The sequence below is a fragment of the Electrona antarctica genome (genome assembly GCF_951216825.1).
Source record: "Electrona antarctica genome assembly, chromosome: 15".
NCBI classification, from domain to species: Eukaryota; Metazoa; Chordata; class Actinopteri; order Myctophiformes; family Myctophidae; genus Electrona; species Electrona antarctica.
In genome coordinates, this window is record NC_136796.1 from 42,328,206 (window position 1) to 42,340,725 (window position 12,520).

At 42.3% G+C, this 12,520-nt stretch overlaps 1 protein-coding gene across 7 annotated transcripts in view; it reads left to right on the forward strand.

Annotated features, from left to right (window-relative positions):
- Window positions 1-11,552, forward strand: part of col9a1c (collagen, type IX, alpha 1c) — a 90,575-nt gene extending 79,023 nt beyond the window's left edge. For all 7 annotated transcript variants that reach the window (XM_079521843.1, XM_079521847.1, XM_079521844.1 and 4 more), the window contains 9 exons: window positions 366-437; window positions 550-585; window positions 3,326-3,370; window positions 4,582-4,614; window positions 5,170-5,316; window positions 5,448-5,502; window positions 5,611-5,805; window positions 9,917-10,003; window positions 11,247-11,552. In XM_079521843.1, coding sequence (XP_079377969.1) covers window positions 366-437; window positions 550-585; window positions 3,326-3,370; window positions 4,582-4,614; window positions 5,170-5,316; window positions 5,448-5,502; window positions 5,611-5,805; window positions 9,917-10,003; window positions 11,247-11,449 — 873 coding nt within the window. In that variant the 3' untranslated portion in view covers window positions 11,450-11,552. The remainder of the gene's footprint in view (window positions 1-365; window positions 438-549; window positions 586-3,325; window positions 3,371-4,581; window positions 4,615-5,169; window positions 5,317-5,447; window positions 5,503-5,610; window positions 5,806-9,916; window positions 10,004-11,246) is intronic.
- Window positions 11,553-12,520: the final 968 nt, after the last annotated feature.

The following is a 12,520-nucleotide window of genomic DNA, read 5'->3' on the forward strand; positions in this document are numbered from 1 at the left end:
GTGTGCGTGAGTGCGCGCGTGCGAGTGTGAATGTAATGCACATTGTAAAGCACTTTGGATAAAGGTTCAGGGAAAATGAGCATGCGCAAAGTAAATCCCCTGCTCTCAGTGCTCACTAGTTTGAAAAACGCCACCCTGTGGCTTAATGGCCACACTGCACATTAAATAAATCTAGGGGTGTGGCTAAGAATCTATGGGGTTGGGCTCGGGGTGTGGCGCTGAGAAGAGTTACCCAGGAGTACCCAGGGAAACCTAGAGGTCCCAATTTGACCAGGAGGAAATATCGGACTGTACCCCACTGTATATGAATGCTCCATTTACCGTTATGACACGCACAGTGAGTTTTTGCTGCGTTTACCACACAGGGGGAGAAAGGGGAGAAAGGCGACCTTGGTCTCAAAGGCATAAAGGGACACACTGGACTGAAAGGAGAGCAGGTGACCACGATGAATGATCTCTCATTTTTACATTTTCATATTATTATTTTTGTGAATATGAACATTTCAGTGAAATATTGTCATATGTTCTTCTTGTGCGTGTTTGCTATAGGGCGCTGTGGGCCCAGTGGGACCAAAGGGAAGTGAGGTAAGCGGCCTTTTAACCTTCTGCAAATAGGTAGTGAAAGTGGCTGATCTACAAGCTCACAATGTGATGTGTTGTGTGCAGTGCTTAATTTGTAAATTCGTAGGTGCCGGAGCTCGGGTGCGTGCACGTGCAAAATTTGTTTTTTTATCCAGTTTTTTCCACCCATCAGAACACAATAGAGTAGGCATATACCTAGACGTTTTTATATGTCTTTAAATGTTCTGATGAATGAATAGAGGACCCTGAAGTAACAAGTCTTTTTCTGGTTTTATACTCGTAGCAGTCAGATTTTGTATTGACCTGTGTAGGCTACTTTCGTTTGAACTGAATACAAACTGAATAAAATGTCCAATCAGTCAATCAATAACATTTGCAGCAACAGTTTACACAGGGGCCCGCCGGCTCACAACACACAACTACAGTAGGCATTTGCAGTTCAGTTGGCACAGCGGCTCAACGTTATATTAGATACTGTATAAAATACAGTATTAAGTTAGGGTGGCCCATCATCAGAACAGTACGCAATGCTAAATACCTGCATGCGCGTTGTTGTTGTCCTTATCCAAGTTCCTCCTCCGCCTCCTCCGACCACCTCCTCCTCCCCCTCCTCCTCCTCCGATGACAACTCAATAATGCTACTACTACTTAATTCTGTACTAGTCTTTTTTTTATTTCGGGCCCACCAAAGCAAGCGTTATGATATTCGATACTGATCGACCCATGTTGTAAAGCCGGGTGTCTTTGCGAGATTTGGCAATGCAGTCAGTTCTGTTCATAAGAACTCACGCATGTTGTATTGAAAACAAAACGCATGCTGTCCCCAAGGCTAAACTCCAAGTAGCAGTTAATCTATTGCTCCATAAAAGTATGAAAGTTCCATATTCCATATGCAACGAACGACAACAGATGCAGAGGCGTCAAGCCGGGGTTCCATAGCCACCTATTTCCTCTCACAACGGGCACACATTTCAAAATAAGAGTGTTTTTTTGTTTGTGCTTGCAATGCGATCATTCAAGCCATGTTTTATTTTGGAATCGTACTGGAAATATAAGTAACTATGACAAGGAAGAAGCCTAGTTGACTTGAAAATGAAACTAAAATAATAATAGAGACGTATTGTATATTGTAATGTGCATTTGGGGTGGCGGAGCGCCCTCTACAGGTAGGGGAGCTCAAGTGACAGGTACCGGAGCTGAGCTCCGGCTGAAATTAAGCACTGGTTGTGTGAGCTTGTAGATCCAACAAGCACCAACGAGCTGGCCGGATGTATGGAGAACCGGGATGACTGGAAGCGATGATGGAGGGCTCGTCTGAGGACGACCTAGAGAGATCCAAATAATAATAATAATAATAATAAACTTTATTTGTATAGCACCTTTCATACATAAATGCAGCTCAAAGTGCTTCACAGGGCAGGACACAAAAATAGAATACAATAAAACACAGTCAAGTAGTTAAAATGATAGAACAATGGCAAAGAACAAAATAAAATAATAAAAATAATAAAAACATAGACATAAAAACATAAATAGTTTCTATATGTTTGAAATAGGGCTCAATAAAGGGCCACTTCACCCCTTTTGCAACCAGATCTTATTTTAATGATGTTTGGGAGACAAGACACACTTTGGTTTTTATGTGGGTAATGTGTGTTTTTAGATATTTCAGTATTTCAAAGTGTCCATGGGCTCCATGATGTCATGGACACTGGGCTCATTTATTTCCTGGACTACATGTTGTCTCAGTAAGACAGCCCTCCCCCTATCCACAAGGAGGAGCAGTGGACCAAAGCATTATGGGAATTGTAGTCAAGGAAGGAAGTGAGCCCAGTGTCCATGACATCATGGAGTCTATGGACACTTTGAAATTGCAAAAGGGGTGAAGTGGCCCTTTAAGTTGTTAATTAATAATACATTTTTTAACGTTTTTAGCGCAGAGGGGTCCCTCCCCAGGAACAGAGTTGAGTCAAAAGTACAATATTTGTCTTTGAAATGTAGTAGAGTGAAGCTTCCAAAAGAACAAATACTCAAGTAAAATTCAGATACTCAAAAAACATACTTAATAGACTGCCATGATTGTTTCAGTGTCCATTTTAGTGCCACAGGTACTTTTTATTTATTTATTTTAATAAAAAATTTTATTGAATTTTTATGTTTTCACATGTCCCGATCCGATCACGTTATCAAAAATCGGGCCGATCATGTCATTTTCAAATGATCGGAATCGGATCGAGAGCAAAAAACATGATCGGGACACATCTATATTATATCCATATAATGATATTTGACTGGATAATATATACAAATCATGACAATAAACACAATGTTTTGGGCCAATCAAATAATTTGTAAGAAAAAAAAAAAACAAGTGTTGTAACCTGCCTTTTTCTTCTAATTATTTGATCGGATTTGTCACAACTGTCTTTAAATAAATATTTTTTGAAAAGTCTATGAGGGAAATGAACAAGGAATTATTTTCCGGGTCTGGAAAGGGGGCGGGACTGCGACGCTCTAGGGTAGTGAAGTCCTGACGTCACAACAGAATAATAAGAACTGTATTCCAAAAATATCAAAATCGATTCTGTCAGGTGTGTGCGACTCTGTGCATATGATGATGTTAAGTTACATTTTGATCATGTCTGTTTGGAGAAAATTGGATGAATTCTGAAAAAAGTGAAAAAGCTGCAGCGCTTCCACTCTTCATCTATTATTAACTTGTATAAACCTCTGTGTTCACCAGGGAGATCCAGGTATTGGAGGAGATTCAGGCGTCAAGGGAGACCAGGTATGACATTGCCGCAGGGCCCGTCTGGTTCCCTCTGCTCTCTTCTCTTCCAGAACACGCATTTCTACCTCTTCACTCGTTGTAGAAGCGTTGGCTCTTCTATAGGAACACAAGTCCCAGTGGTGTGCAAACCAACCTTCTTAGAATGTATAGAGACCGTCGATTAGGATTTTCTTTTTCTGTTGCAGCTGAATGAGAGTGAGAGCTAGTGCTTTTCTATATTTTGTTTGTTTCTTTAATTATTTGGTTTATTTAGATGAACGGTACATAATAGAAATAGAGCAGAAGGCAAGAATCTCACAATGCCAAGTGCTTAAGAATGAATTAGTTTTGAGCAGTTTCGTATAAAACTATTCACTGACGCGTTTTATTTTTATTTTATTTTTTTATAACCAAGGGGATATGGACTATTCCAGAGAGTGGTGGCTAGTAGGGCTACTACTACTGCAAAGGATCGGTCATCTTTAGTTTTTAGCTTACCGGTAGATTTCAGGACAGCCAGAATCCATTTAGTTAGGAGATGTTCTTATGCAGAGCAACTTACAGCTAGGAGATCATAGTACCGGTAAATGGCATGAACCTCAACAAACAACAGGGTAACGGCTGATTTTTAAATACTTAGTTGTGCGCAGGTGTCTCGTACCATAATTAGCCGATCTACAAGCTCAAAATGTGTCGAACTGCGACCCGGTGTGAGCTTGTAGATTGACTATTTGACTATTGAAAAAAATTAAATAATAATCTACAGTCTGGACACACCGAAAGAAAGTTTGAGAGCTTTTTCCACAAAAAAAGTTTTCTTCTGTGTGGGAATAATATTAATACAAAAGACAAACTGGAGCCCAGACACAGCCCTGAATCCACTAGTCACTCCCATTAAAAAAATATGTTCTGAAGTGAAATTAAATGAAAATTCAGACTGTGTGTCCGGCTACAGTAGACACAGATGAGTTAGTGGTGAACAATGCAATGCATTTTAAATAAAATAAAAGTTTTTCCTGAAAACTTAAGGACTTAATTCCTTTTCGTCACGTCAAGTTTTGGTGTTTTAAGAACATATACTGCCTTATTTCTGCTCCGTCGTCCGATGGTGTCGCATGCGGCATGCCGATAACAGCAGAGCGACCTACTGTACACCATCAACAATTCTCAGCGCAGCGGCGATTATAACCCAGGGATAACACTGTCTTTGCTCTGGCTTTGTCTTACAGGGACCTCCTGGTATCCAGGGAATCAAAGGAGAGGTATGGTATACATATCTTCCAACCTCCTCTACACAACCCAGAGAGTGCAGACCTGCAACTCAAATACTCTATTGTTAATAATGGATAATCTAGCTCAATTTCGTTGCTGTCGGGAGGAAACCTCATAACTCAATTTTTGAGGTTTTTTTGGCATAAATCGGTGCTATTGAACACCCTTTACGTCTGTGTGTTGTTTAGAAAATATTGAACCAATGGAAAGTAGTAAAAAGTGTTTTGGACAAAACCTCTTAACTCCATTGGACCCTCAAAATGTCTGCTAAAGCAACTGACTCCACCACCTCTCCCCCTCTCATGGAAGTAATTGACAATATATAAAGTTACAACACCAACTTTGATGAGGCAGTATTGCTTTGTTTAAAAAAATATAAGGTTTTCTTAATTTCCTGAAACAATTATATTTTTCATTTCCTGAAAAATGAACATTTTGGAGTTATGAGGTTTCCTCCCGACAGCAGAGATATTATATATCCTGGGCTTGTGGTGACCACGTGTGAAGCTGTGATAATATCGTGTGGTGTTGTGTCTGTTCTTCAGGGTGGGGAGAAGGGCCAGAGAGGTGCTTCAGGTGCAGAGGGCAGACCAGGACAGCCGGGACACGAGGGGCTGCATGGCCCGCAGGGGTCCACGGGTCTGGAGGGAGAGATAGGGACCCCCGGACCCGCTGGTCCCAGAGGTTTCCCTGTGAGTAGGATGCAGTAGTAGTAGGGAAATTCATCATAAACACAAAGGAAACACTATAACTTTGCTGTCGTCTATTCTTTTTCAAAGTATATATCATTGACAATGCTGGATGTGCCTTCTTTATTTCAAAGGGTCCCAAAGTGACCGATGAGCAGCTCCGCAAGATGTGCTCAGCCGTCGTTGAAGGTAGGACAGCAAGATTTCTTTATCTTATATAGGGTGAAATTATTTTAATAACAACAAAGCAAAATCTCCACGTTTCACCTAATGTTGTGCCCATGCATGTCCGTCTAGAATCGCTAGAAGAGTTTAAGAAGGAGCTCCTCAAGAGGCCACTACCCATTGGAGCCCCTGGTCCCGTAGGAGTTGTTGGGCCCGCGGGCCCCCCTGGACCAGCCGGTTCAGCGGGAGCAGCCGGCGCTCCAGGGCCGGGGGGTGCCAAGGGCCATCCGGGCTACTTCGGACTGCCAGGCGTGCCTGGCAAGAAAGGTAGGATCATGGGCCGGTCAGAGAGAGAGTGAATGGGGACCAGTGAAGTGATTCTTGAAACAGAACGTGAGCAATGCAAAGATTCAAAGAGAGACAGTTGTATGCAGCATCTTTTCTGGTCAGCAACAACAACACATTAATCAACAAAACTAAGAGTCTAAAAGACCATCTAGCATAGCCTCAAAAGTTTGTTCTTACTCACAAATTGCCTAAGAGTATATCAAAATCTAAATCCTGATTAGATTCTCAGATCTATCATAGGATAGGTAGGAGAATGGGAGTCACTCAAAAAGGGGTAATCTTCCTTGGAGCATGCATGCACTCCGCACATTTCATTAATGTTATTTTAAAAATCTTTTAGAATACTGAAAATACCTGATCTACAAGGTACATAAATACCTGATCTACAAGGTACATAAATACCTGATCTACAAGGTACATAAATACCTGATCTACAAGGTACATAAATACCTGATCTACCACATGTCACATTGTGCCTCGTTGTGAGCATGTAGATATCTGCTATTTTGAGATATGGAGATATGAGCCATATGTTGTTTGGGACCAAAGTGACAGACGGATGGAACGACAGCCGACTGACTGACTGACTGACTGACTGACTAATACAGCCTTCCTCAAATCCATGCCAACCTCAACTGAACCATTTCTAGCCAAACTGTGGCTAGAAATAGTTCAGTTGAGGTTTCAGTTGAGTATGAATTAATCCAGGCATTTAGCAGACACTCCAGAGCTATTTACAAAATGAAGTAGAAGTGAAATTCTCAGGTGCCTATTACTAGACTCGCGATCATCATTTCGACATCGGCTGCTCAACTGAGTGCCCTCCACTCAACCTGATAATGGGAAGTTAATGAACTCGGAGGGATCTGAACCGAAATTCTAATGTTCTCCGCCACCCTGTTTGTCAAACGTTAAGTGAGGAATAATGTACGTGTGTGCCAGACATAATTGGAGATAAACCGCAACCGGGCGAAAGAGGACCCGATGCAATGCATCACTCGTGAACAGGGTTATTTTCTGATAATGAAAGCAATAACACATTGATTTAATCGTTATTGTATTATCTTATAGAGCGCCGCAGTCCCGCCCCCTTTCAGAAGGACGAGTGGCCCAGGGAATGATTCCCCGTTCATTTTCTCCACAGGCTTTTCAAAAAGTATTTATATAAAGACGGTTCTGATGCCGCGGACAAAGACAACTCGCATCGTGTCAAATCATGACAGCAATTACAATGTTTTGGGCCGATCAAATAATTTATAAGAAGAAAAACAAAACAAATAGTGTTGTAACCTGCCTTTATTTTCTTCTTTCTAATTTCTAATCTGTTGTGTTTATTATTGTCATGATTTGTCACGATCCGAGTTGGCTTTGTCCGCGGCGTAACCGCCTTTATATATAAATACTTTTTGAAAAGCCTATGGGGAAAATGAATGGGGAATCATTCCCTGGGCCACGCGTCCTTCTGAAAGGGGGCGGGACTGCAACGCTCTATACACTTCTGCCATAGCGACCTAAAAAGAGGGAAACATGATACTGACATGATATTGACATGATACTGAACACAATACTGGCATAATATGGACATGATACTGACATGATACTGACATGATATGGACCAGATACTGACCATGAAACTGACATGATACTACTGACATAGCCTCGGTACCCAGGCTTTTATTTTCAAAAAATGAAAGCCTGGACCATGGGCCGTGGCTCAGTGGTCCAGGCACCTTGGCTGGTAACCCAGTCTGGGCAGTGTGCCGCGGGTTGACTCCCGATCCCGATGGCCTTTACTGCATGTCACCCCCCCATCTCTCTCCCCATCTCCTGTCAGCCTACTGTCTGTCCCTCCATAAAAAAATATAAAATAAAGCCTGGGGGAACGTGAGACATTTCCTGGTCTTGGAGTGCGATTGAACTACAGTGCAGAGGGGCGTCACTCTCAATATAGTGACGTCAGTTTTTTTGTGGAGGGGGGCAAGGGGGGCTCTGATCGGTGAACCAATATTCTCCAGCGCTTGCTCCAAGCGCGCCCACCCACGCACGCTGGCTGGGCCAGTCTGACATAATCTGACCATAATACTGACCATGAAACTGACATAATACTGACCATAATACTGACCCTGATACTGACATAGTAAAAACGGACCCTAGTTTGTCGTTGCAATTAGACCACTCTTTTCAGTCTACAGAAAATAGTTGATCTACAAGCCCAAATAGCTGAGCTAAAGCCCTCAAAGGGCTTGTAAAGCTGCTATTTTTGGCTAATGTTCCTTCCGTCCAGCATGGGAGATGGATGCAGGGGTTAAAGTGGTTAAAGGACCACTTCACCACTTTTCAACCTATCTTCATATAATAGGTCCTCACTAATAATCGTGAAAAAATGGCGCAATTTTTTTCTACTCTGTCTGTGTCTCATAGGAGGGCTGTGGGCAGTTCAGAAACCGTCCTCCAGTGACATCATCGATGGGGAATACAAGCCAATAGAAACTGCAGGCTTTCTAGTCCTGAAAAGTTGCAATGCGAAAATGGAAGCCATCGTTCTCACGATAATGAAAATCTAAATTTTTTTTGTAAAAAACTCTTGTTTAAAAAATATCTGCCTATTGATGATGTCACTGGAGGACGGTTTCTAAACTGCCCACAGCCCTCCTATGAGACATGGAACTGAGTAGAAAAAAATCGTGCCATTTTATCATGATTATTAGTGAGGACCTAGTATATGAAGATAGGTTGAAAAGTGTTGAAGTGGTCCTTTAATATCACACCCATCCAACTGGAATGAATCTCTATCATTCCAGCACATTCCAGCACTATCTCTATAACTATAACAGCGCCACTTTTGGTAGTCATTGGTACTCGTGCTCATAGTGACATAGTCACATAGGTGAACACATATAGGTGAACACGGACATTGCTGTTCCTTGGAGTGGTTGCACCACTCAAAAATCGTAAAAAATGTGGCGCAAATCTTTGAATATAATATTCTTTCAGAGTGAATGTTTTTAAAGGAGCATTCAGTGATTTGGGTGATTTGGAAAACCACCCAGTCCGCCCCGGTAACAAAATGTGCACATGCACGCTCTACAGTGGGGGGAAGTGCAACAGGCCAACAGCATGTGCACCAAGGCCCGCCCCCACTCGATCATGATTGGAGGAAGGCCCCTCTCATCCTGATTGGATGAAGGCTTTGCCACCCGCCACCAAAACTGAAACTAGGGTTTTTTGACCCCAGGGGCTCACTGGGGACAGGGAGGAACTCCTTATATGGTCAGCACACTCTATAGTAGGGAGGATTATCCAGAAAAAAAGAAAAAATAAGTGATATTTGAATTAAGTCAAATCACTGAATATACCTTTAACTCAGGTCTGAATGGGATAATGAAGCCTTTAGAGAGGAAACAGTGCTATCAGTCAAAGACACACTTTGTCTTCACTTTTCGCAGGGCCATTGTGTCTGGACCGGGAGATAGTCACACATCCATAGCATGGAATCGATGAGTCACGAAACGGGGTTCCCATTGGCGCCCTCTCTCTCTCTCTCTCTCTCTCTCTCTCTCTCTCTCTCTCTCTCTCTCTCTCTCTCTCTCTCTCTCTCTCTCTCTCTTTAATGGTGTCCGCTTGGCTGTGGAAATAATAGGCCTCCCAATTGAATTTCTGCGTCGATATTTTGTAGTGGTGGAGACGGTGACTAAGTGCATTTTAGTCAAGTACTGCACATTTTGAGATACTGTTATACTTTATTTTTTTTGTCAAATAGGTTTTTATTGAGAACAGATTATAAATCGTTACACAAACATTATGATATGAAATACATTTTTCTTTTATAGAAAACCAAAAAGGAGGAAAGAAACAAAGAGAAAAAGAGAAATAAAGAGATACTGTTATACTTTATTTATATTTTTCTACACAGTACTTTTGGTAACTACTGTTACTGAATGTAGACCTTTTACTCATGTTTCAGTGTATTTCTACACCGTACTATTGCTACTTGTACCTAAAGTAGTAAAACATCACAATAGTTTCTTCCACCACACTACCTCGCAATTGAATTTCTGCATCAATGTTTGACAACGCTCCTCCTCTGCAGGGGACGCCGGAGGAACGGGCGATAAGGGAGACAAAGGAGAGGATGGAGTTGGAATCAAAGGAGGCGCGGGCGAGCCAGGAGCGCAAGGTAACCCCATTTAGATTCTCATCATTGAATTATGTCCATGTTATGGCGTTTTGCGCTCGCATGAACAAACCCATCTTTCAGCTCCCGGTTCTATTTGTGTTGCCGCCGCTGGGGGCCACAGGCCACCGAAACACGCTGTTTGTAATAGCATCCCGCCGTTGGTGAATTCAAACTCGCATTGCAGTGTGTGTGCGTGCGTGCGTGCGTGCGTGCGTGCGTGCGTGCGTGCGTGCGTGACTTCAATTCCCTTTTGAGAAACACACATTGTATTAATAAAATGGATAAAAAAAAGAAATATATATATAGGCCTATATATATATATATATATATATATATTCTTTTTTTATCCATTTTATTAATACAATGTGTGTTTCTCAAAAGGGAATTGAAGTCACGCACGCACGCACGTACGCACGCACGCACACACACTGCAATGCGAGTTTGAATTCACCAACGGCGGGATGCTATTATATATATATATATATATATATATATATAATTGTATGTGTTTCTGGTGACATCAGCCCTCTAACCAGCAAAACAATATGGATGAGTTCAAGCTGTAGCCTGCCTATCCTATAGTATATTAAAACTGGCTTAAAGGGATAGTTCAACCACAAAATGACTTTTTTACCACCTATTACTCACCCCATGGAGACTTGAATTAATGGATGTGTTTTTGTTGCGTTCCTAAGCCATTAATTCGATGACCAGCCGTGGTTCCCTATGGAAACACAAAGACTCTCCTTTGTGTCTCCATAGGGAACCACTGCTAACGGCGTTAAGTGATTAATTAAAGCATGCCTCACTTACAGTAGCTTCATGTTTTGGCCGCCGGTGTTGTAGAAATAACAGTTGGAGGCCAACAATATTGTCCTTTTCTTTTTGCTGAGGTTTGCGTGATCTGCGCAAAAGGACAGTTAATCCATTTTGGGCGGGAACCCCTTTTGGTGTTTTAAACATTGTTATAATTTAGCTATTGAAAAATAGCAGATCTACAAGCTCGTAGCGCGCCACCGAGTGGCGCGCTACGAGCTTGTAGGTCTGCTATTTTTGAAAAATCGTGAAAATATTTATTTCAGAAAACTGGAGGATTTAGAAGGATTTTTTTAAATGTTGAGGTCAGGCCTAAATGGGTCAAATGATAAGGGACAATATCGGTGGCACCCAACTGTAGAAATAACAGCAGGTGATGGGAAAATATTGAATGAGCCCGGTGCTTTTTTAATCTCCACCCCCCCAGGTCCAGCTGGCAAACCTGGCGTCGGAACGGATGGCAAGGATGGCAAGGAAGGGGAGTCCGGAAGTCCCGGCGTCCCGGGGACCCCCGGTCCGAGAGGGACCAAAGGGAACCCTGGCCTTTGTGACCCCTCGACCTGCATAAGCAGGCTCCCTCCCCTCTATATGGTCAGTGGGAAGCAGTCCGCCAGCTACCGAAAACCATGATACCATCAACCAGCTCATTAAAGGGACACTTCACCCTTTTTGAGAACAAATATATGTTATTGACGTTTAGAAGCTTTAGAACACTTTCCTGGGGGGTCTTTATGTGTGTAATATGTGGTTTTAGATATTTTAGATTGTAGTAGTGAGCCCGGTGTCTCTGATCATGGACACTGGGCTCACTTCCTTCCTGGACTACATGTTGTCTCTAGTAAGACAGCCCTCTCCCTATCCATAAGGAGGAGCAGTGCACCCAAGAATTATGGGAATTGTAGTCCAGGAAGGAAGTGAGCCCAGTGTCCATGACATCAGAGACACCGGGGTCACTGCTACAATCTAAAATATCTAAAACCACATATTACACACATAAAGACCCCAGGAAAGTGTTCTAAAGCTTCTAAACGTCATTAATATATATCTTTTTGCAAAAAGGGTGAAGTGTCCCTTTAATACACTCGAAGGACCGCTTCACCCATTTTCAACCTATCTTCATAGACTTGGTCGGCGCCATTTCTGTCTATACTCACTCTGCGTCTCAGAGGAGGGCTGTGGACAGTCTAGAAACCTGCCTACCTGCAGTGACATTGTCGGTAGGCACATGAGGTTTGGTCATTTCAAACAAGATTCATGTTTAAATGATTAATGCAAGGGCAATGGCTCCTAATTCAGCAGCATGCTAACTTTCAAGAAAGACAAATGCTGTGGTTTCTATTAACCTAGGAAAACCCCTGTCGAGAGATGTCATCGTTATAGCCAGGTTTCTTGAACTGTCCACAGCCCCACCAATGAGACACGGTGTAGACGGAAAATTGTGCCATCTTTTAACGAGCATTCGAGAAAGGACCAATTATATGAAGATAAGGTTGAAAATAGGTCAAGTGCTCCTTTACCAGGATGTGAAGCTTCATTGAGTGAGTGAGCAGGCGTGTTGAGAGTCCAGGACTGGTGATCTCTGGAGGGGGGGTCTTGGAACAAACGGACACAAAGGGAAAACAGAGCCAAGGCACAATTTGTAGAATAATGTATAGATGTTTTAAAAAAAACCTTTTAACTTGTATACGACCTTTAGACAGA